This window comes from Bos mutus, chromosome 22 (assembly GCF_027580195.1).
Source record: "Bos mutus isolate GX-2022 chromosome 22, NWIPB_WYAK_1.1, whole genome shotgun sequence".
NCBI classification, from domain to species: Eukaryota; Metazoa; Chordata; class Mammalia; order Artiodactyla; family Bovidae; genus Bos; species Bos mutus.
The window spans coordinates 2,013,349-2,038,704 of NC_091638.1; the positions used below are offsets into that span (position 1 = coordinate 2,013,349).

The 25,356-nt window shown below is 39.6% G+C and overlaps 1 protein-coding gene across 10 annotated transcripts in view; it reads right to left on the bottom strand.

The window, feature by feature from the left end:
* SLC4A7 (solute carrier family 4 member 7) overlaps positions 1–25,356 on the bottom strand; it is a 124,186-nt gene that overhangs the window by 15,222 nt on the left and 83,608 nt on the right. For all 10 annotated transcript variants that reach the window (XM_070359783.1, XM_070359781.1, XM_070359782.1 and 7 more), the window contains 10 exons: positions 24,502–24,635; positions 23,124–23,369; positions 21,214–21,319; positions 18,418–18,579; positions 17,469–17,582; positions 14,906–15,067; positions 14,508–14,759; positions 9,873–9,941; positions 8,365–8,538; positions 1,233–1,364 (listed from right to left, as the gene is read on the bottom strand). In XM_070359783.1, coding sequence (XP_070215884.1) covers positions 1,233–1,364; positions 8,365–8,538; positions 9,873–9,941; positions 14,508–14,759; positions 14,906–15,067; positions 17,469–17,582; positions 18,418–18,579; positions 21,214–21,319; positions 23,124–23,369; positions 24,502–24,635 — 1,551 coding nt within the window. The remainder of the gene's footprint in view (positions 1–1,232; positions 1,365–8,364; positions 8,539–9,872; positions 9,942–14,507; positions 14,760–14,905; positions 15,068–17,468; positions 17,583–18,417; positions 18,580–21,213; positions 21,320–23,123; positions 23,370–24,501; positions 24,636–25,356) is intronic.

Genomic DNA, 25,356 nt, shown 5'->3' on the forward strand with positions numbered 1-25,356 from the left:
GGCTGGATGAAGCACAAGCTGGAATCCAAATTGCTGGGAGAAATACCAATAACCTCAGATATGCAGATGACACCACCCTTATGGCAGAAAGTAAAGAACTGCAGAGCTTATTGATGAAAAAGGAGAGTGAAAAAGTTGGCTTAAAGCTCAACATTCAGAAAATGAAGATCATAGCATCAGGTCCCATTACTTCATGGCAAATAGATCGGGAAACAGTGACAGACTTTATATTTTTGGGGGCTCCAAAAACACTGCAGATGGTGACTACAGCCATGAAATTAAAAGATGCTTGGTCCTTGGAAGAAAAGCTATGACCAACCTAGACAGCATATTAAAAAGCAAAGACATTACTTTGCCAACAAAGGTCCATCTAGTCAAAGCTATAATTTTTCCAATAGTCATGTATGGATGTGAGAGTTGGACTATAAAGAAAGCTGAGCACTAAAGAATTGATGCTTTTGAACTGTGGTGTTGGACAAGACTCTTGAGAGTCCCTTGGACTGCAAGGAGATCCAATCAGTCCACCCTAAAAGAAACCAGTCCTGAATATTCACTAGAAGGACTGAGGCTGAAGCTGAAACTCCAACACTTTGGCCAGTTGACACGAAGAGCTGACTCATTTGAAAAGACCTTGATGCTGGGAGGGATTGAAGGCAGGAAGAGAATGGGACGACAGAGGACGAGATGGTTAGATGGCATCACTGACTCAATGGACACGTTGCTGCTGCTGCTGCTAAGTCGCTTCAGTCATGTCCAACTCTGCGACCCCATAGGCAGCCCACCAGGCTCCCCTGTCCCTGGGATTCTCCAGGCAAGAACACCGGAGCGGGTTGCCATTTCCTTCTCCAATGCATGAAAGTGAAGTTGCTCAGTCGTGTCCAACTCTGTGCGACCCTGTGGACTGCAGCCCACCAGGCTCCTCTACCCAGGGGGATTTCCCGGGCGAGAGTACTGGAGAGGGTTGCCACTGCCTTCTCCACAATGGATATGAGTTTGAGTAAACTCTGGGAGTTGGTGACGGACAGGGGGGCCTGGCGTACTGCAGTCCACGGGGTTGCAAAGAGTCGGACATAATCGAGCGACTGAACTGAATTGAACACTTTTTAATAATAAGGTTCTTAGTAGGACTGAAAGAGTTGATTCCCACTGAAGTGACTATAATAGTGTTTACTACTTGGTATAAAATATTAAACAGTCAGTTAATAGTGTACATTTGAAATTTTTTTTTTTACCTCTTTCTCTTTTTTCTTTTTGTCGTCTTCTTTCTTTTTCTTACTTTCTGGCATGAGATCATCAAGCCAACTAAGCTCTCTCTTTGTGAAACACAGATCCATGAGTTTGCGAACAAAGACTAATGCAAGAACCTTTAAAAAAGTAAGTGAAAGAATATTCAGTAATATCTAAAAATATATAAATTATATCACCTGGAGAAAAAGTGTTTATCAAATCATACATAAAAAAGCACTTCATATAGCTTATTTTAAAATTACTTTATACATCATCTTATTTCAAAGAAACCTGGTCACCTATTTATCTTTTTCAACTTTCTGCTCAAAGATATAAGGAAAATGATGTTTTTAGCCTTTTCCTATACAAGTCCCTTGAATTCTGTGTAAAATTATAAAGCAGATTAAGCATAATGATTATCTTTACAAATAAGATTATTACTTTTTATGATGACTTTACATAAGTAGATATAATATTTAAAATCTCTTCAACAAGGCATTAGAGAACCCACTTTCCAGCATTAGATTTTACTCTACAAATTATGTTTGTGAAAAAGACACAATATTCTTTACTTTGCTTTTCTTTGCTGCTAAGAGCTTCCCCAGTGGCTCAGCTGGTAAAGAACCTGCCTGCCAATACAGGAGCCACAGGAGATGCAGGTTCGACCCTGGGTTGGGAAGATCCCCTGAAGAAGGAAATGACAACTCACTCTAGTATTCTTGCATGGAAAATCCCATGGCAGAGGAGCCTGGTGGGCTTAAAGGTTGAAGATGTTTTCAAATGTTCATTGGGAATTTGATTTTCTCTTTTTTTTACTTTTAAACAATTGTTATTTTATATTTGAGTAGAGTTGATTTACAATGTTGTATTATTTTCCAGTGTACAGCAAAGTGATTCAGTTATACATATACATGAATCTATTATTTTTCGGATTCTTCTCCCATATAGAATACTGAGTTATTCCCTGTACTATACAATAGGACCTTGCTGTTTCTCTATTTTATATACAGTAATGTATATATGTTAATCCCAAACTCCTAATTTATCCCTCCCCACCACCTTTCCCGTTTAGTAACGGTAAATTTGTTTTCTATGCTTGTGAGTCTGTTTCTGGTTTGTAAATAAGTTTCTTTGTATCATTTTTTTTTTAATTTTTATTATTTTTTTTTAGATTCCACAAATAAGTGATATCCTATGATATTTGACTCTCTCTGACTTACTTCACTTAGTATGATAATGTCTAGGTCCATCCATGTTTTTGCAAATGGCACTATTTTGTTCTTTTTATGGCTGAATAATATTCCATTGTATACACGCACCACATCTTCTTCTCCATTTCTCTGTCAATGGCCATTTAGGTTGTTTCCATGTCTTGGCTACTGTGAACAGTGCTGTTATGAACATAGGGGTGGCATGTACCTTTCTGAATTACAGCTTTTGTCTGGATATACGCCCAGGAGCGGGGCTGCTGGCTCCTACAGCAGCGCTGGTTTTTTAAGGAATCTCCGTAGTGCTCTCCGTAGTGGTTGCCTCAGTTTACATTCCCATCAACATTGCAGGGAGGTGCACTTCTCACCACATCCTCTCCAGCACTCTTTGAAAATGTATTTATTTTTGGCCGTGCGGGGTCTCTGTTGCTGTGCGTGGGTTTTCTCTAGTTGTGGTGCTTGGGCTTCTTGCTGTAGTGACTTCTCTTGTTGAGAAACATGAGCTCCAGGGTGCGAGGGCTTCAGAAGTTGTGGCGCACGAGTTTCAGCTGCTCTGCAACATGCGGCATCTTCCCAGACCACAGATTGAACCCACGTGCCCTGCACCGGCAGGTGAATTTTTTTTAAACCACTAGACCACCAGGGAAGTCCGCCAGCATTTATTGTTTGTAGACTTCTTGATGAAGGCCATTCTAACCAGTGTGAGGAGGTACCTCACTGTAGTTTTGATTTGCATTTCTCTAATAATTAGCTTCCCAGATGGCGCAGTGGTAAGGAATCCATCTGCCAATGCAAAAGACGCCATGTTCAATCCCTGGGTAGGGAAGATCTCCTGGAACAGGAAATGGCAACCCACTCCCGTATTTTTGCTGGAAAAATTCAATGGACAGAGGACCCTGCAGGCTATAGTCCACAGGGTCACAAAGAGTCGACACAAGTGAGGACCAGCGCGATAACTGGCGATGCTAAGCGTCTTTTCACGTGCTTTTTGGCCATCGGTGACGTGTCTTCTTTGGAGAAATGTCTATTTAGATCCGGGTTCTTTGCTTCTTTGATATTGAGTTGCATGAACTGTTTGGGTACTCTGGAGGTTAACCCCTTGACAGTCACATCATTTCCTGATATTTTCTCCCATTCTGTGGGTTGTCTTTTTTGCTCTGTTTATGGTCTCCTTCACTGTTAAAAAGTCTGTAAGTTTGATTAGGTCTCATTTGTTCATTTGTTTTTATTTTCATTACTCTAGGAAGTGGATCTAAATAGACATTGCTGCAATTTATGTCAAAGAGCATTCTGCCTAGTTTTCCATCTTCTGTTCTTACTGTTTCTTACCTTTTGCCTTTTTTTCCAGTTGGTTTTCAACTGACGGCTGTTCATGAAATTCTAACAAGTTCTGTGTAGTAAACTCTCTGTTTTATATGTAACGAATATTTTCTCCCAGTTCATAATCTGATTTTACTAAGGACATACAAAACAAATATCATGTGGTCAAAAATATCATCTTTCTTTCACTGTTAGATTTCCCTACCTTCTTTGAAAAATTATCTTCAACCACTCAATTATATGAATAGTTTTCTAAATTTTTACTATAACTTGTTTTAAAATTTAAATCATGAACTGATTTACTATTTCTTTCGGAATTTGATATTACATAGCAACTTTATTTGGGCTTCCCTTGTGGCTCAGCTGATAAAGAATCTACCTGCAATGTGGGGGGGACCTGGGTTTAATCCCTGGGTTGGGAAGATCCCCTGGAGAAGGGAAAGGCTACCCACTCTAGTATTCTGACCTGGAGAATTCCATGGACTATACAGTCCATGGGGTCGCAGAGTTAGACATGACTGAGCAACTTTCACTCACTCACTCAGCAACTTTATTTAGCTCCCAGTATGTAGTCTAATCTTTTATTATTTTTCCATTTAAGTGAATTTACTGCCTTTAATGAAATATTCAGGTGGTAAATTCTCATATATTCTGATAAATTTCTGAAGTCATTAGTCCTGTTTTCAGATCTATTTGTCAATTCTTATGAGATTTCATACTGTGTTAGCCATGCTGACTTGATGGCAACTTGTAAATATTCAGTTATCAAAACACTATGGCATTAGCACAGAATCAAGGCCTTCAACCCTCAACCCAACCAGGAATTCTAATGACCTTTCTTGTGTTATTCTCTGATATTTATTGCAACTATATTTTCCTTTAGTATATAATTTACATATCTAAAAATATCATATATAGAGTTTGATGCTGCTGAAAACTACACATACTTTTGTAACCCACACCCCAATAGGACACAGAGTATTTCCACCACCCATGTTGTGGCTCTGGCATCTATTTTTCTCTATGAACTTTAAAATTACCCAGTTCTCACTGATACCACCCTTCTGCCCCAAAGACACAAATATACATGCAAATAAAATTAGTGAACTATATACTTAGAAGTGATATTTTAATAATACTAATAAGTACCCAAAACAAAGACTATGGTGTATGTTTCTATCTGTTCAGGTCTTAATTTTATGTCCTGCAATATTGTTAAGGGTCGACTTGTGTCCCTCTGGAAAACATTTAAGTACCAGCCCCTAGTACCTCATAATGAGACTTTATTTAGAAACAGGGTTGCTGCAGCTGTAATTAATTAAGAAGAGGTCACGCTGGAGAGAAAGGGCTCCTTGTGCAGCACTCTGCTGCTGCTAAGTAGCTTCAGTCATGTCCGACTCTGTGCGACCCCACAGACGGCAGCCCACCAGGCTTCCCCGTCCCTGGGATTCTCCAGGCAAGAACACTGGAGTGGGTTGCCATTTCCTTCTCCAATGCATGAAAGTGAAAAGTGAAAGTGAAGTTGCTCAGTTGTGTCCGACCCTCAGCGACCCCATGGACTGCAGCCCTCCAGGCTCCTCCATCCATGGGATTTTCCAGGCAAGAGTACTGGAGTGGCGTGCCACTGCTTTCTCTGTGTGCAGCACTCTAGCGCTGTGCTAAAATGGTCATATGCTGACACAGTGACCACACAGCACAAGCCATCAGAGACAGACCAGAGTTACACAACTGCAGGCCAAGGGGCACCAAAGGCTGTCTGCAGAGGCCAGGGGAAGGCAGAGACAGACCAGAGTTATACAACTGCAGGCCAAGGGGCACGAAAGGCTGTCTGCAGAGGCCAGGGAGAGGCAGAGGAGTGCCCTGCAGGCGTCGGGGGCAGCAGGGCCCTGGCCATACCTCGTTTCTGACTTCTGGCCTCCAGAACTGTGACACAAATTTCTGCTGCTTTAAGCCAATGAGTCTGTGATACTTTACCAGCTCTAAGAAACGAATACAAATATTACTATACTTTTTTCCTCTTTAAATAAGTATCTCCTTTTCAATTTATTAACTATTTTATAGTTTTTGGTCACTATTATGAATAAAATTTTTTTCATTTCCATTTTTAGCATTATTACTAAGATAGAGCCTGTATACTGGTTATCATGTTTTCTTGTATCCAGCTACCTTAACAAAATTCTTACTAATTCTATTAAGAGATTTTAGTCTTTTTTGAGTCATTTGGGCTAATACGTATACAAATAATGCTATCATGTCATTATACCGATTATTATATTACTCTTATCTTATACCATAGTCAGAACTTGCAGTTCATACCATTAACACCAGTAAACAGTGGGCTTCTCCCTCTATGTCAGGGGTAGGCAAACCACAAGACCCTGGGATAAATCCATTCCATCACCTATTTTGTATGGCTTATGAGCTAAGAATAGTTTTTACAGATGAGCATTTAGATCTAATCTGATGAGAGGAACAGTAACTTTTGACTAACTCCAATTAAGTGAGATATTGTTCCAAATGAAAAATTCCCTTCTTCTCATTGGCAGTCTTTCATTTAAAAAAAGCTGTACAACTGCGTTTTGAATTTTATCAGTAAAAACTGTGGAAATTTCTCTCCTGTTATATAAGTGACTATGTAATAGTCTAGAGACCTTCCAAGCTGACCCTTTACATAAAAAAGTTTATTAACTTCTACTCTAGATGCTCATATACTGGTATAGACTCATGTACTATTGTCTTAAAACCCCTCAAACCACAGCTGTGGTTATGCATTTTTTCTCTTTCTTAATCTTTTATATTTACTTATTATAAATGAGTTATCCATTATTGATTTTTACAAATAAAAACTTCAGTTCAATTCAGTTGCTCAGTCGTGTCCGACTCTTTGCAACCCCATGAATCGCAGCACACCAGGCCTCCCTGTCCATCACCATCTCCCGGAGTTCACTCAGACTCACATCCATCTAGTCAGTGATGCCATCCAGCCATCTCATCCTCTGTCATCCCCTTCTCCTCCTGCCCCCAATCCCTCCCAGCATCAGAGTCTTTTCCAATGAGTCAACTCTTCTCATGAGGTGGCCAAAGTACTGGAGTTTCAGCTTTAGCATCATTCCTTCCAAAGAAATCCCAGGGCTGAACTCCTTCAGAATGGACTGGTTGGATCTCCTTGCAGTCCAAGGGACTCTCAAGAGTCTCCTCCAACACCACAGTTCAAAAGCATCAATTCTTCAGCGCTCAGCTTTCTTCACAGTTCAACTCTCACATCCATACATGATGGCTGGAAAAACCGTGGCCTTGACTAGATGGACCTTGGTTGGCAAAGTAATGTCTCTGCTTTTGAATATGCTATCTAGGTTGATCATAACTTTCCTTCCAAGGAGTAAGCGTCTTTTAATTTCATGGCTGCAATCACCATCTGCAGTGATTTTGGAGCTCCCAAAAATAAAGCCTGACACTGTTTCCCCATTTATTTCCCATGAAGTGATGGGACCAGATGCCATGATCTTCGTTTTCTGAATGTTGAGCTTTAAGCCAACTTTTTCACTCTCCACTTTCACTTTCATCAGGAGGCTTTTTAGTTCCTCTTCATTTTCTGTCATAAGGGTGGTGTCATCTGCATATCTGAGGTTATTGATATTTCTCCTGGCAATCTTGATTCCAGCTTGTGCTTCTTCCAGCCCAGCGTTTCTCATGATGTACTCTGCATATACGTTAAATAAGCAGGGTGACAATATACAGCCTTGACGTACTCCTTTTCCTATTTGGAACCAGTCTGTTGTTCCATGTCCAGTTCTAACTGTTGCTTCCTGACCTGCATACAGATTTCTCAAGAGGCAGGTCAGGTGGTCTGGTATTCCCATGTCTTTCAGAATTGTCCATAGTTTATTGTGATCCACACAGTCAAAGGCTTTGGCGTAGTCAATAAAGCAGAAATAGATGTTTTTCTGGAACTCTCTCACTTTAAAACTTAGTTACTTTTAATTCTTCTTGAAAAATAAGGGCAATGAAAGGTGTACATTTTCCTACATGTATAATTTAGCTCTGTCTCATAAATAAAAGTTATTCATTTCAATATCTCCTCAATGGTTTTTTTTTTTTTTGTAACTCAGTTTTCCACCCCGGGCTTATTTTAGAATTTAATCTCTAAATACTGAGTATGTCTTAGTGGCTTTTCAATATTCATTTGTAATTTAATTTATTTGCAATCAGGGAATATTATCTGTATAATTTTCAAAGATTTTCTTTGTGGCCATGTATATAAATCAACTTTTACATAATATTTGCAAAAGGATGAATAGTCTCTAGCTTTTAGGTCAGGCTAATATTCGTTTCATAAACATCCTAAACTCTGAAGTTGTTTAAAAATACAAAACAGTATTCTATACCCTAGGACTAAAAACAAAAACAAAATTAGAAAATGACAAGCAAAATTTAACTTTGAAAACGATGGGTTTCTTAGCCAGAAAGGCCTAATTCACATTTCAAAACATCTGAGGTTCTTGAAATCCTTTTCTCAAAGTTAACTATAAATATTAATAAGACAACTGCTATCAACACACAAAGACGTTATTATTAATAGTTAGTAATAAAGTCTGGAAAAAAGACTCACCATCATGGGGAAAACGACTGCAGCAGCAGAGGCTTTTATCACCCACAGGAGGACCAGGCAGGTGAGCTGGACGACGGTGAAGACGTGCACCTTCCAGAGAGGCACGTAACGCAGGTAAATCAGGTCGGGCTGGTGCTTGGCTGGCATGCCAAATAGCTTAATACGGTCGAAGAACTGGGTATCAAGTGGAGAACAAAACAGGAGAAAGTTTTCAACAAAAATGGCATTTCTGCTACGTAGGAGAAGAAACTGTATCTACTTTAGGGTAACTTCCCTGGTGCCAAGATGTCCTGATAACACAGGAGAGTGTTTCAGTTGACAACATCTTCATCCAGGAGAAAAAAAGCAAGGCAACCATTTGAACGAATGTGATTTCATGAATCAGAAACTCAAGTCAACATGTTTTAAATTGGGGAATTAAACTAGCTCCACAAATTTATCTATGAAAAAACGCACAACTCATTTAATCTTTTTGACCTCTTTTTCTAATATGTAAAATAAGAGAGTAACAATCTCCTAAAGTTCTTTCTAGATCTAACATGACCAATTTCTATGAAAATAACCTGAGGTAACAATCACCAATTTTTCACCAAATGAAACAGAAACCATGAGCTGTTTCCTAGGTCTCTGAGCTTTAATTTCCTCATTTATAAACTGGGAATAAAAGCAGCCCTACACACCTCACAAAATTGTTGCAAAACAATAAAGTGAGTTAATGAGACCGTCTCCTGACCACAGGAAGGCAGACCCTGGACTGTGTGAGAACGCAAGGCTGCTGCGTCCGAGACGCCCGGTGCCCCGGAGCTGGGACCACACGCCGTCTGCGGCCGGGAGTGGTGCCAGCGCCACCCGAGCAGCTGCACGTCCTACATGACGACTGCACCCACACAAATCCTCACGCGCGCTATCGGCCTGCCCAAGAAAGGCTACAAATGAGACAAAACAGCAGTGAAATCACTGGATTCTAGCCTGTGCGCCACTGCTCGGTTAAAAATCTTCAGGGAGTCTATTTCTGCGTCACAATTTACAAAATTAGCATTTCTTCCTTTCCTGCTTTCCAAGGTTGTTTTGAGGCTAACAGAAAATCACTTAGTACTAGGCTCTATGAACTGCACTGCCCCACACAAACGGCAGGTGTTGCCATGGTTATAGAAAACTAATATCTACATTTCTTTTTCAGCAACTGAAACTGCTATTCCACATGCCAGAGATACCCTTTTGCCCCATTCCAATGCTTTTAATCCTCCCTCTTACTAAATTAGCCTTCATTAATAGTTACTTTTCATTAGCTTCAATTAAAATATGTAAGGACATAAGTCATGATTTCACTTTCAGGGGGAAAAAAATGTACAACAATAATTATTCAGAAAATGTGGACTTGAAGTCAATAGTTAATCTGCCCCCAAAATATCAGAGCTGAGAATACATCACTACCATCACAAAAACAATCTTTGAAAATGTAAAATGTTTACATTTTTCTACAAAATCATTAAATGCTTACGACTTGCCTGGATTCCTTTTAATGAGGAAACTCCCATATAAAGGAAAACACCATACAGAACAGGCATTGGAATGAACTGGAAGTAAAATGATCACAATTAGAAATCATGCAACTAAAGCAATTTCACATAAAAGATACATAAAAACACTGTGAGTTCCTATGAGATAGATTTAAAAGATCTTTCAGTGATGACAGGGAGTTCCCCGATGGCTCACTGGTAAAGAATCTGCCTGCATTGCAAGAGACACAGGAGATGCATGTTCAATCCCTGGTCAGGAAGATCTCCTGGCGGAGGAAACGGCAACCCACTCCTGTCTTCTTGCCTGGAGAGTCCCACAGAAAGAGGAGCCTGCAGGACTGCAGTCCATGCGGTCACAAAGAGTCGGACATGACTGAGCTTCACACTCAGTGATGCCACTTGTGATAATGGTGATCACACACACTTCAGTCATGACACTGAACTTTTCTATGAACAAGAAAAGCGCTAGTGTACAATAACCTGGAAGAATCGTCTTCTTAGGCTCTCTTCTGCTGATGCCAAGTCGCTTCAGTCGTGTCCGACTCTGTGCGACCCCAGAGACGGCAGCCCACCAGGCTCTGCAGTCCCTGGGATTCTCCAGGCAAGAACACTGGAGTGGGCTGCCGTTTCCTTCTCCAGTGCATGAAAGTGAAAAGTGAAAGGGAAGTCGCTCAGTTGTGTCTGACTCGTAGCGACCCCATGGACTGCAGCCCACCAGACTTCTCCATCCATGGTATTTTCCCGGCAAGAGTACTGGAGTGGGGTGCCATTGCCTTCTCCGAAGGCTCTCTTAAGAAGGGACTATGTTCCATGGTTAGGAGTACAGGCACCACAATCAGACTATTTGGCTCAAAAGCCCTTTTAACCTGTTGCTGAGACTTAACTTCTCTTTCTTTTAGCTTCTGCGTCAGATTGTCTTGAAGGTTAAAAAACTTCAAATTCATAGAATACTCAGAAAAGCACAAGGTACATATTAAACCACTCAAAAAGTGTTAGCCATGACTATCACTGTCACTACCCCTACACTGACTGTCAAGCAGCACCATTTACTGAATATGTATAATAAACAAACACCACTCCCCAGAAGAATGTTCTCATTACTTCAGCAGGAAGTGGATCCCAAACTGCCTACAAGCCCATGTCCAGGTCTTCCACAGGAAGGCTAGCAACACTGACTCAAACACCACATCAACACTCACCCAGGGAGAGACCTCTGAGGAAAGGAGAACTAACCGCCAGCCAGCGGAGAATCACAGTCACTCCCTACTCAACAACCTTGTATGTGCTTAACTAAGGACAGCGCAAGACAAGAAAACACGTCAAAAGCGTCATCAGTACCCTCGGGGAATCCCAAGATAATATTTAATCCATAAAGCAACTTTAGAATGCTAGGAAAAAATGAATAACCAGAATGGAAAAAATTAAAGATATGATTATCAAAATAATTTAAAAGAATTTTAGAATAATGATTTTGACAAGACTAAAGAGATCATTAAAATGATAAGGAAAATAGGGGAGATTTTAACAGTGAGAGTAGTGAAGAGGAATGTAACAATGTATCCAGGAGGTCTAACATCTGTCTACTTGAAAGTGAAAAAACATCTAAGAGAAAACAGAAGAGGAAATAAACAGCTGAAGAATATTCACATAGTCAAGGCACAAGTTTCCAGAGTAAAAGGATGCACAGAGAGGCAAGCAGGGTAAACTAAAAAGTACCTATCTATCTACCTAAGTACCATGGTGAAACTGCAAGACACTATGAGCCCTGGGTGTTCACTGGAAGGACTGATGTTGAAGCTGAAACTCCAGTACACTGGCCACCTGATGCGAAGAGCTAACTCATTTGAAAAGACCCTGATGTTGGGAAAGATTGAAGGCAGGAGGAGAAGGGGAAGACAGAGGATGAGATGGCTGGATGGCATCACCGACTCAATGGACATGAGTTTGGATAAACTCCGGGAGTTGGTGATGGACAGGGAGGCCTGGCGTGCTGCGGTTCATGGGGTCGCAAAGAGTTGGACATGACTGAGTAACTGAATTGAACTGAGAAAGGTAAAAAATGCTTCTGAAGATACAAACACCAAAAGATATCAGATCTCTTATCAGAACCACTGATCTTCAAGAAACAACAACTTTAAGACTCAAAGAAAAATACATCTGAACCTTGAAATGAATACCCATCTATTAAACAAATGTGAGTAATTTGAAATATGCAAGAACTCTGAAAGTTCACTAATTATAGTACCATACATGCAAAAATTACTCAACGAATTCCTTTAGCATTATAAAAAAATTCATTTAGCAATACAAGAAAAAGTGGAACATGTATATGTACTTTTTTAAAAAGAGAAGTTAACAGATATTAAGAAAACTTATTAGGCTATTATTCTAAAACAGTAGGAGCTTGGGAAATGAGACGTATTTCTGCCTCCACACAGGCTGATCTCACTGCTTAGTCCTCGGCAAGTATTTTTATATCATCATAACACTGATTACATATCTCCCAAAGGTTTACATTTCTATAATTTAACTTAGAAAAAAAGGAAAAAGAGTGTAAATGTGGGCAACCTTTACCATAAAAAAATGTAGCCAACCAAAAAACAAGTGATGAAAGGGAGAAGGGGATGTGGGGGTAAATCCTCACGAAAGATATAACCTCAGATCAGAGGCTCTCAAGCTTTTTGGTCTAAGGACCCCTTTTCACTCCTAACAAGTACAGAGAACCCTCCTCCCAAATATTTTTGCCTATGTGGATTCTATACTCAGAGAGATACATAAATAGATAAGCAGTTAGTTGTATCGGAAATTGATACTCACCACACTAGAAATTAAAAGAAAAATTTTAAATAGTTTTTCTTAGTTCATTTCAAAATAATAAATGCCTTACAAGGTAATACAAAGAATATACTTTTACTGGAAAGCTGTAATTTGCAAAGAACGTAAGATTAAGTGAGAAGAGCAGCAGTACTCCGTGTCCCTGTAAACCTCTTCAGTGGGTGGCTAACAGAGGACCCCATGCTCACGCCTGCATCTAGCTCGGTGTGCTGCCTCCACGGTTCTGGCCAGAGGCCGAGAGGACAACCCCGCCTCACACAGGCGCACGCCTGGGCAAGCGCTGCTCTGCAACCCCAGACAGAGGTCCTTGGGCGAGCCTTTAAGAATCACTGTATTAGGCAGTGAGAATCACTATTTTCACTATTTCATTAAAGATAATAAAGTTAGAAATAACATTATAAAAGTACATAGAACCGTAATGGCATTGACTAACAAAATATCTTATAAAACAAAGGAGTAAAGTGTTAACGTCTACAGAGTTGCTTTTGGAAAGTGAGATAAAACAAGCTTTTCATTTTAGAGCTTTCTTGATATTCTACTTGAATTTTTCTGCTGCTACTGCTAAGTCACTTCAGTCGTGTCCGACTCTGTGCAACCCCATAGACGGCAGCCCACCAGGTTCCCCCGTCCCTGGGATTCCCTAGGCAAGAACGCGGGAACGGGCTGCCATTTCCTTCTCAATGCATGAAAGTGAAAAGTGAAAGTGAAGTCGCTCAGTCGTGTCCGACTCCCAGCGACCCCATGGACTGCAGCCCGCCAGACTCCTCCATCCATGGGATTTTCCAGGCAAAAGTATTGGAGTGGGGTGCCATTGCCTTCTGCTTATATGCAATTAATACTTTAAAATGTTTGAAACTACTAAAAAAAACCATGTAAAGGGCAACCTTGGTCAGTAGGGGGCAGCATCCACACCAGATGGCTCCGCACGCTTCTCCTCGTCTCTTGCTGTTGTAACAAGACACTCACCACCATGAAGAAACTACCCATCTGTCTATCTGTTTCACCACCCAGACTGCCAAATTCTTCAAAGTAGACACTGTCCTATTTGTTATTGTTTCCTCAGTAACTAACAGTACAGAAAGTACTCAACAAATATTTGGCCAATTAGCTGGCTCCACGAAAGAAGGCCAAAGAATTCTAGTACTAACAACAGTTTTTTTAGTTAATTCGTTACACACATGCATACAATGCTCCACATTTGTACTGTAATTTATAAATAGTTTACAAACAAAAAAAACAATGGAGTTGAGCTCTTTCATGATGAACAAAAAATACCAGATTATATACTTAGCTAGGTTTGCTATGACTGTTTTTTTGTTAAATTACCAGATTCCGCAGAATATGTATAGTAAACCTCAGATGTGACTAAAAGATATGAGTGTTACTACTTATATCTCATTTAGTTCATCAGAAGAATGTACTAATTAATAGCAGTATCTTCTTTACATTTCAATTAAATTACTGTTTCATCCACCTTTCAATATTACTTCCTCTAATATGCTTATTAAATTCTCTAGGTATATTCTTCTTTTAGATTGTAACTAAGCCACAGATGAACTTCTTCCAAATCTCTAGCCTTCAATACTATCCTTTCACATTATTTTTCAAAAGGATACAATCTAACCCTGATGCCTACCATGGCAACCACCATTCCAAAATATTATTTTCCAAGTAAACTCTAGGAAATGAAACTATTTTAGATATTTTAACGTTTCATTTTCATACCACCAAGTATAAATTTTATGACAAAAAAAAGATTTTTAAAACATTGTAACAAAGAGATTTTACCTTTAGTACTGAAGTCATGAACACAGACAGGCCCATTAGAATAAAAATCATTAGCCCTGTCACCCGCTGTTCACGAATGCCCAAAAACTTGGGCTGCTCCCCAGGAGCAGAGCATTCAGATTCCACTTTCAGGCTGTTGACGTGACTTATGGACAACACGGTTGCAGCCACAAACCATGGAAGTCCCATGACAGAGCACACTCCCAGCATGACGCCAACCACGAGCAGGTCAAGGTGGTAGCCAGCTCCTTTCTGAAAAGGGAAACCAGCACGAATATTTGTCAGCATATGCTGTTCTTTCAGGTTCAAATTCTGCACTACTCATAAAGAGAGAAGAAACTAATGTTCACCACCTCCAACTCAAAGAAACAAATCTTGGGACACATTCTGAAAACTACCTTCAACTTGTGCTCCTTTCTGTTGATGATGACGGCTGTAATCTGCTGATCCATGAAGATGAGGATGGTGCACAGCAGAGCTGGAATGGCAGCTATCACTAAGGTCCACCAAGGGTTGTCTCCCAGGGGGCTTATGACCCAGCCCCTACTTTTATCAGTAGGCTGTTAAAACATCGAAAAGTTCAAAGGAAGAAAGAAAAGTTTTCTTCTAACAGCACAGACTGTGTCTACCCTCAGGAAATGCCAAGGGGTTGGAAAGAACTGGACACTGGACTCTGTCGTGAATTATCTGCAGAGACGCTAGTGGGGATTTTCTTGTCCCCGAGGCAGGTCCCTGCGCACGTGACTGAGCCACTCTCTCCATCTGGAGGTAGAATTTGCGTTCTCCCCTTGGACCCGGGAACAAGGCCATGGTGACCCTGTGATCCTGCATCTTGACCTGGGAAGACCTTGCTGCTGCTTTTCTAGCCTCCTGGAGCCCCGGGGTTAAGCTCTTGAGTAAGCCTGGATGAGCTTTCTTGAGGATGAGACACAGGATGATGAGACAGGGGTAGGAGGCAGCTACCAGTCCCTTCATTCAGCCCTCTGTGCTGAGCTCCCAGACATGCCCCCACCGAGGCAGTAAAGACAGCAGACACCCAAAGATCCCACAGCAGGAGACCAGATCACCCCACCTCAGCCTAGGGCCAACGCCACAGATTTAGGAACAAAAAGAACTGTTGTTTAAGGATATGATGTTTTAGGAGATTTGTTATGCAGAAATAGGTAAGTGAAGCAGAGTTTCATTTCAACACACGCCTATCCACTCCATATAAAGTGAAGTCAGACAATCTACTAGGTCAACTCTTAAAACTATTAATAAACTGCCTTGAAGATCCTACAGACCAGTCACCATGACAGCATCAGCACTCAGTCTGCACTGGGCCTCAGACCACTGTTCTTCCAAAGCAGGGACTGACAAAAACCTGACACTTTATCAGATACTAATATATTTCACTGCTGTAACATAAAATCCGCTTTATAATGAAACATTTTTAAAGCTGTAAAGAATCTAGCATTCTTGGAGGGTATTGGATATGCTGAAATTTAAGCATATTTCTATTACTTAGCCTTTATATTAAGCCAATTTTTTTCTACAAGAAAACATTTGTCAATATAAAGGGGAAACTAACCATTTTCAAATTCATATATTATCATTTCCCCACACTGATACACATGATAATGCTTCCCATTCAATACTGCACATGGATAAAAATGTTTTATCTATATAATGCATATATTCTTAACTATTTCCCCAAGTGTATTTAATAACCCTTGATTTCAGTTTTATACTTCAAAGCTAGATAAATGACTAACAAAGATATATTTGGAACCGGAATAAGGAGATGGGACCAGGATTACAGGAAATTACATTAATATAATTCACAGTTTTGTCAATTTGTAAAACTTGGTAAACACAGAATGACTTAGATATAGTCATATCTAATGACCTAAAAGTTTTAGTGGCTCAATATCTATGCTTTTAAACAAAGGTCTCCAAACTTTTTAATTTCTATACTCTTAGCAGCAAAAAGACATTTATTTACCCAAATGATTCTATATTCACTTATGCATTACATTACTAACAATTATCTTTATAGTGAAATTTGTATCATAAATATTGAGGATCATTTTCCACGATGTATTCTATTTTGGAGGACACAGGTTTTAAAAATGATTCTATTTTTTAACCCCAGTGAGAGAGAAAACAGACTAGATTTATCTTCGTTATATTATTTCTAATCCCCTTTAAATTTTATGCTTCTGAAAGAAGTCATATAATTTGTTAAACGTAAATATAGGCAATGACACAAATCCTTGACTATTAAAAATTTCCAGAAACTATTCAAAACCTACCATCTCCAACTTAAAAGGGAAAATAACTATCAGACGCTGCATTATGCAGGCTGTGGGGTCGGCAAAGGGTCAGATATGACTGAGTGACTGACCAACAACAACAACACAAAAGATCTGTAGTTCCAATGAAACCAAAGAGTTCATGGTTCCTCAGACTAAGCATCTTTTTTCTTGTGGAAAAAAATTCTTTCTTGATTCTGCTGAAAAATGTTACAAGACACTTTCCAATTACTGTCAGATGTATCAATCACTCTTCTAGAAATTTTAATTAGGATCCCCTTGCTACTCTTATAAATCAAGTTTGAGTTACTTCTTCACAAAGGAATAAAGAATGTTTCTTTCTCCTGGAGAGTGTATCATGAACTCCAGCTATGAGAGCAGGGTCAAAAATTTTCAATGACTCTGATCTCCTCACTATGAGTATTTCCACTCACTCTCTGTGATGGACTCGATTTGATACCTTCTTGCTTATTTCCTAAATATTTCCACTTGTCTCTGTTCATCTTGTCATTGTTTATATATGTGCAACGTATATATAACCTTTCCTTTCAAAGCACCAGCTCTTCACAGAGAATGTGCATATTTTAAAAATAACTACCTAGGAGGCAGTATCTTAAAGCAGTTCGGTATTTCCCAGTAACAAATAGCCAAGTGTTTTAATCCTTACCTCAAATTTTTCAGGAACATGAAGTTTAGGAGATGGAACTCCTACAAGGTAGTCAATTACAACCATTATTACTATGGTGAGAAATACAGCAAAGTCACTGATTGTCGATCGCACCTACGTTAAACGGGTTATGTTAGTATAGACACAGAAATACTGTCCTTTCTAAATAATTCATATCTTTTACAGATTAAATACGCCACTAGAAAGTGTGAATGAGTTTTTAATTAGTGATGATGCATCAGTGAAACACATTTATAACTCATATTTTCTACAAAAGATAAGAAACGCATTTCACAACTACCTATCATGTCCCTTGATGCCACTGTCTTTCTATTGTTAGCTCAGATAGGGAATACACACCTTTAAAATCTTGTTCGAATATAATTGCTTTACAATGTTGTGTTAGTTTCTGCTGTAAAATGAAGTGAAGTCACTCCATGCATACACATACTCCCCCTCCCTCCTACACCTCCCTCGCACCCAGCCCCTCTAGGTCCTCACAGGGCACTGAGCTGAGCTCCCGTGGTATACCGTAGCTTCTCACTGGCTTCCTCCCTCCCACCCAGCCCCTCTAAGTCGTCACAGGGCACTGAGCTGAGCTCCTGTGGTATACCGTAGCTTCTCACTGGCTTCCTCCCTCCCACCCAGCCCCTGTAGGTCCTCACAGGCACTGAGCTGAGCTCCCATGGTATACTGTAGCTTCTCACTGGCTTTCTGTTTTGCATATGGTGGTGTGTATGTCAATGCTACTCTCAATTCGTTCCAGCCTCCTCCTCCGCCCTACATTCACCTGTCCGTTTGCTACGCTTTTCACTGTGAATAATTTCCTTACAGCTACTTGACATAAAATTACTAACCTCAAACAATATCTTATTGTTTTGAAACAAATCAAGGAAATGAAAACTAAAACGTGAGAATTACAAGAACGACAAAATCAAACCCCAATTACCTTGGTAGGAAAATAGCGCTTGGTCTTAAATTGCTTGAGGAATGAAGACAGAAAAAACGTTGTGAAAAATAAGATGACAGACCAAAAGAGCACATCTGGAATATAAGGTCCATGGAGACTACAAGCTGATCCTACAAATGTACCGTGGTAGACTTTACATTCCTGAAAAAAGGGGGTGAAAAACAGAAAAGGGAGGGATAAAGGGGATTCTCAGATATCCAATAAATTAACGAGGAACTTCTCTGAAGTAAGATGCTACTTATCAAAAGACACGCCATTATTTTGTTTCACTTAGAAAAACACACCATCAAGTCAACATTAAAACACAATCAATTTTAAAACACATCTTGAGTTCAGAGAGGTAACAATTTGACAAATCTGTGCCTCTTAGAAATCATTGAAATAAAACAATGTATTTTGTCAAGTTACTATGTCACACACTCCCTTCTTTCAACTCTTTATTTCCTTTAGTGAGAGGTTTACATATTGAGTATTAATTCCCAAATATTTTGTTTGCATCCTTGGTCAGCAATTTTACTACTATCTTTCCATTACTTTTGAACAAGCTGCTTAAAATAAAATCAAAAGTCAGAAAATTACTACTCTGCCCTTACAATGCTGAATAAGAGATGGCTATAATACTAAATTGTTTTGGCTTTTTTGACTTTTTTCTGACTTTTCTAAAGGTGAGATTAAAGCAGTAAAGTGAACCACCGAAATATTTCCATTAATAAAATCAATAATATAATCAATAGTATAGCACAATTACGGAAATATATTGACTTGATTTTCCTTTTGAGGGAAAAGAATAACTGAAAGACAAACAGAGATTAATGAAAACAACTGAAGTCCTTTTCTCTTTACTTATATTCTAATGAGATTCATTTTCAAAACATAACAGATCAGGTTTACTGAAAGAAAAATAGCCAAAGGAGAATCCATTATTCTCAATTTCTATGTGCTAACCTTAGTAATCTACAGTTTACAACATGGATCATAGAAATAAAAGCTACAGCTATACAAAGAAACTTAACATGGCCCTATTAGGTATCTAAAAAACCACACTGAACAGACCATGTAAGTAATCTGAAATACTAAGACATCCTATTCAACATGAAATGAGTTTTTTTGTTTTTATTTTTTTTAACAAATCACTTTCATTTGAAAACCTGAAGGAAATGGCAACCCACTCCAGTGTTCTTGCCTGGAGAATCCCAGGGATGGGGGAGCATGGTGGGCTGCCGTCTATGGGGTCGCAGAGTCGGACACGACTGAAGCGACTTAGCAGCAGCAGCAGCAGCATTAACTCTCTTTCAGAACAAAAATTACTTTTTCAATATACAATAGTTCAGCATTATTCTAAGCTGATGACTTACTGACACAGTGCTGTGTGTCCACACTGTCCCCAGAACCATCCGTGTTGATAAGATGTCATAAATCTACACTGCCCATACAACTGGCCAGCAGTCAGTCACATGACAGGACTGGGCACTTGGAGCACGTCTAGTGCAGCCAAGAAACTCAACTTTTAATTTTATTTAATGTACACTTAAATATAGACACATGTGACTGCACTGCACGGCGCAGATGTAAATGATCGGTGGGATAACACTGCAAATGAAATCCCTCCAACTACATACTCAGGAGCTAACTATCACCCTAAGAGAGAAAGAAATGACCTACAATTGCTTACATGATATAAAAAGCACCAGAGTAGCTCAGCGGATGGTGGGTTTTCACTGATACTGCTAGCGTCACTGGACACCTTTATTTCTAAATCCCAATCTGGGAAGTGACCAAAACAGCTACTCTAGAGCTAGGACAATATTTCCCAACAAAATACAAAAATATGTGTGTAACAGTCTTCAGTACCCAGTAGGTGCTCATTATACATTTCTACCCTTTTCTTCCTTTTCTTTCTGCCAATGCTCAAGTCAAACTAGTTTCTTCAAGGTAAACAGGTTCAATCTGAGCATCCCTGATCTCCTGAATAGGCAGGTCCCAGAGAGATAGCCTGAACAACAGAAGCAGGACAAGTGCGAGCTGCTGAACTGTTAACTTCAGGACCTGCAACCATAGGCCGATGAGCATATGAATCCAAGAGGAACTAGAAACCCAAAAGCATATTCACATCTTTCCAATAATTAATATCTTGGAGGGCTTCCCTGGTGCTTTCAGATGTTAAAGAATCTGCCTGCAACACAGAAGACCCAGGTTCAATACACTTTCACTTCTTTTTTTCAGTATCCTGGAAGCCAAATATAGTCCATCTTGATCTCTCTTCCCTTGATCTCAGTTTCACTTTTTTTCAGCTTCTACACTTCAGGACATGATTTTAAAAAATGTGGTAATTCCTATTTGGTCAACACAACACTATATTCTAAAAACAATATCCACCAATCAAGAAGAAAACATAGGTTTACTCAGAAAGGGGCTTCCCATGTAGCTCAGCTGGTAAAGAATCACCTGCAATGCAAGAGGCCTCAGTTCAATTCCTGGGCCGAGAAAATCCACTGGAGAACAGATAGGCTACCCACTCCAGTATTCTTGGGCTTCCCTGGTGGCTCGGCTGGTAAAAAGAATCCGCCTGCAATGCGGGAGACCTGGGTTGGATCCCTGGGTTGGGAAGATCCCCTGTAGAACGGAAAGGCTACCCATTCCAGTATTCTGGCCTGTATAGTCCATGGGGTCGCAAAGAGTCGGACACAACTGAGAGACTTTCACTTCATTTTACTCAGAAAAAGCTCAAGAACAAGGTTAATTGTTTGCACCAGCCTTCGCTTCATTTATACTCACAGACACAGTGAGGTTCCCCCAGGGAATGTCACGGGCTGTCACATTATTTTTCTCCCACATCTTCAGCGTTTCATTGCCAGGGTTAGAAGGCTCAACACACACACATCTGAGAAATCAGAATTGGATACAGTTTTAAGGATTCTGAACTTCATGTTTATACTGTATTAAATCAGTCACACAGTGGAGTAGTTTTTAACTTTCTTATTCCATGTTATAATGCATGGGGAAAAAAGTGAAAACATTTCAGAAACAATGGAACGGAATGAAGTTTGGTTTACATAAATAAAACAAAGAAAATGCTTACTTAATGGAACTAGTTGGACACATCCCTTGGGGCAGAACTATTTTCTTTAAAAATCTGGGAAGACACCATATTTAACATGGTCAGCCTCCAATGAATCTCATCACTTAACCCCATGGAGCTGCTGCCGCCCCAGTGCCCACACACACAACAGGCACTGGGAACCAGTACAACTTCTACTCTTGTTAATCCCACAAATTCTAGCAATTCCTTTATTCATCTTAAGAGTCACCCTTAAAGTAATGGGTAAAACATCATTTTTCAGGGCAGGACTAGGAGAGTCAAACTAATCAGAATTCAGTTCATACCCAAAACTATCTGACCTGCTTGAAAAAGCTAGAAACACACACATGAGAAAACAAATCTCTGAATATTGATTCAAAAAATGAACAGAACAAACAAAAATATTCTCAACTGGACCATGAGCTGTTTGAGAAAAGGTGGGAGGCTGGACTTTGGATTCACAGAGGCTCTGTCATTTACTAGCTCTTTGACCCAAGTCAAGTTTTAACCTCAAAGAGCCTCAGTTTCTTCATACACAAAAGGGGCTATGATACGAATGACTCACAAAGACATAATGACTAACACTGATACGAATATTAAGCAACACTCAACACAGTGTCTGCCACAAAATGTCAGCTGAACAAAGGACTTGCACACACAGAAACAATGCTGTAACCGCTGTCACGAGCTGTGAAAATCATGCTCACACTTCTTAAAAATCAGAGTAACAGGGAAAGAGAGAAGACAAAAATTTATGTTAAAAAAAATAGTTTGAGAACAAAGATGACACAAAATAGACCTGGTATCAAAGTGTTGCTAATATTTTCAAACAGGTCAACATCTTACAGGAAGCTGCAGACTCCTCCGTCCTCTGTCCATCAAAGCCGAGAGTGTGGAGGACAGAGGGGGAGGAGAAGTGTGACGCGGGAGCACGGGGCGGGGGCAGGAGGAGGAAGGGTTTTGGTCACCACCTTCCTCCGTGAAAGTTCACCAAATGCAGGCTCAAGCTCACATGAACTGTACGCAGGACAGCAAATACAGGCATCCACCTCAGAACATGTCGCTTTAATAACCTTCGTGACGTTTAAGTGTCTGCCAACCCTTTGCAACTATTATAATTACTTCTCAAATCCCATTTTTTGAGTCTTAAAATATTTTCATTTCATGCTTTATCACAAAGAAAATAATCCACTAAACAGCATACAACAGTATACTGAAATTATATTTTAAAATAACATCCACAAAAATTAATGAAAACGCACAACATGAATATTTAAATATACGGTGGGCAGTTGCCAAACAACTGAACTTAAATTGGCCGATCCAATTTAAATATGAAACCAAAAATATACACACCTGGACCAATAGTTTCATAGAATAACAGTGACTGAATTTGTTCAGTCACATTTATGTCCACTGAGTGCTTTGGTAAGATCTCACCTGTAACAAACAAGTCAACCTCCATATTGCCAGTTGGGTAGTTATAGCTTGATATACAGTGAGCATCACGTTGCAAAAAAAAAAAAAAAAAAAAAAATCTGTTTTCTTTTGCTCTGAAACGTCTGCAAAAATACATTTTAATATTAGGAGAAATAGAAACACTTACGAGTAGCTGGTCAGTTCCTCTAAATTGTTGTGCATATTAAATGCATATGTTTCTCCTAAATGGAAGAGCTTCTCCAAAGCCTCGTAGATGAATATGATGCAGATGAGAGCTGCAAAAGCCTCCTCGGTGAACCGAGTGATGTAACACACCAGGCTGCTTGCATCTGTTGCAACCAAAACAATGCACAAGAAAGAAGTCCATAGACCAATACTGGTTCTCAGAGACAGATAGGAAAGGTGGTAATCTCTGTTTGGGAAGAAAAATAAATGTGGACACGATCAACATATACATGCCAAACAGTACTGGTACTTAAAATTTCCACAATAAGCAGTAAGAACAAACACATGACATTTCTAAAGACAGCTTATTACAGAATAACAAAATAATGACTAGAGAAAGCTCTATGTGCTTTTTTTTGCTTCAACTGAAGACTAGCTTGTTATTAGACTTAACGGTTATATTTTACTTATACAAAAGTTTTACAGCGAAAACCTACCAGGCAATATGTACTTAAAAACAAAGAGCTCACTTTAGAAACCAGTTATGAGGCATAAGCGACAGACACCGGCCTCCAGGACACCTGGATGTGCGCTGCTCTCTCTGCAGACCCAGGGCCCCAGTGTGAACACAGCGGCCACACCCCTGCCCCGCCGTCACACCTTCACCACCACTAGCTCCGCCACCACCAGCATGACTCATTTTCCAACTCAGTTTCAAATAAGTGAGTCTAAAACAGGTCAGGCCACTACATTCTCTATTTATGTGCGTCATGCCAGATCAGAATCAGCTTGTTCAGGAAAGAAAGAACCAGAACAAGAGGAATTAGAGGAATCAAACATGTAACAGCACCAAGTTGTTCCAGGTTAAACATCCAGCTGCATTGCTCTCACCAAAGGGACAGTACTGCTGGGTCAGATTCTGAGGCCATGGGCCAGCGGCCTGCACTGACCCCGTGCATGAACACCCCCCACCCGCTGCCTGGCAGAGCCAGCATCAGCCTTCTAGACGCACCTCTTCCTAAACTTCCTAGTAAGACCGGCATACTGTACAATACCTAATTCAGATTTAACACCTTCTTACTAGGCTGAAATCTGCTAACACAAAAGATTTTTATTGTCCCCCACATGACATGCTTATCAGAATTCAAATCCACGGACTTTATACTCAAGGTGACTGGCGTGAGAGCAGAAGCCAGAGGAGGGTTTGCCACACAGTAGCCCCAAAACATTGAAAAAAAATATATATATACTGATCAGATCCTCTTTTCCAGCTATTAATAAATACACAAAGAACTTTTAAAGTTAATACAATAATATATATATATATATAACTATACACTTACGTAAACACATGTGAAAAGTGGATAGCTATTACATACCTGCAGAATTTAAATAAAATTTTTTCAAACACTAAAACTGGACCTGTGCTCCCCAATATTGTGAGAGGTTGCCCAGCAAACAACGAGTAGGCAATCCCAGTTAATGACGCTCCAAAAAGAGACTCTATTGCACTCTGTTTAAGGAAAGAAGAAACGAATAAAAGTAATACATCGTGAACATATCTCTAACCTACTGTAGTACATGTAAGACACCTGAAAAATAAAAATATTAATCAAGTGGTTTAAAAAAATACAGCAAATGCAACTTTAAATCTCAAACTTAACATTTAAATAAGGAAAATTAAAAACATTTTAAATACACTACAAAATTGTTTTGTTTTAGCATACTAGAGGTGAACTTTTGCAATCAACCTTAATTTAAAGCTCAACACTGTGGGAGGTAGGGAGAGTGGGGTACATGGAAGACAGACACAAGAGGCTTCAACCCCCTCTATATAACATGATTTCCTTCTGAAGCCCGTGGTGAGGACAAAGATGCATATATTATTTCAGTATTTTGGTATGTCAAAATAGTTCATTTAAGAAAATAAAAAGTATTTGCAGTGTTTGATACCATGTGTTCCAAAAAAATCTACTCCTTCAAATAGATGACCAAGACATCATCACATGGTCCTATCATTCTCAAATTGATTTCCAAAGACAATTTCCCACACATTTTAAAGAAATTATTCTAATATGACTGGCTTAACCAATAAATATAAAAAACGAAATGCTTAACACAAATAAATGAAAAATCTCCTGGAAACCATAGAAAAGGAAAACCCATTAAAGTTGGGTTAAAATGATAAAATGAAAGACTCAGAAAAATCTTAAAAGCTAGTAGGCCAGTTTTAT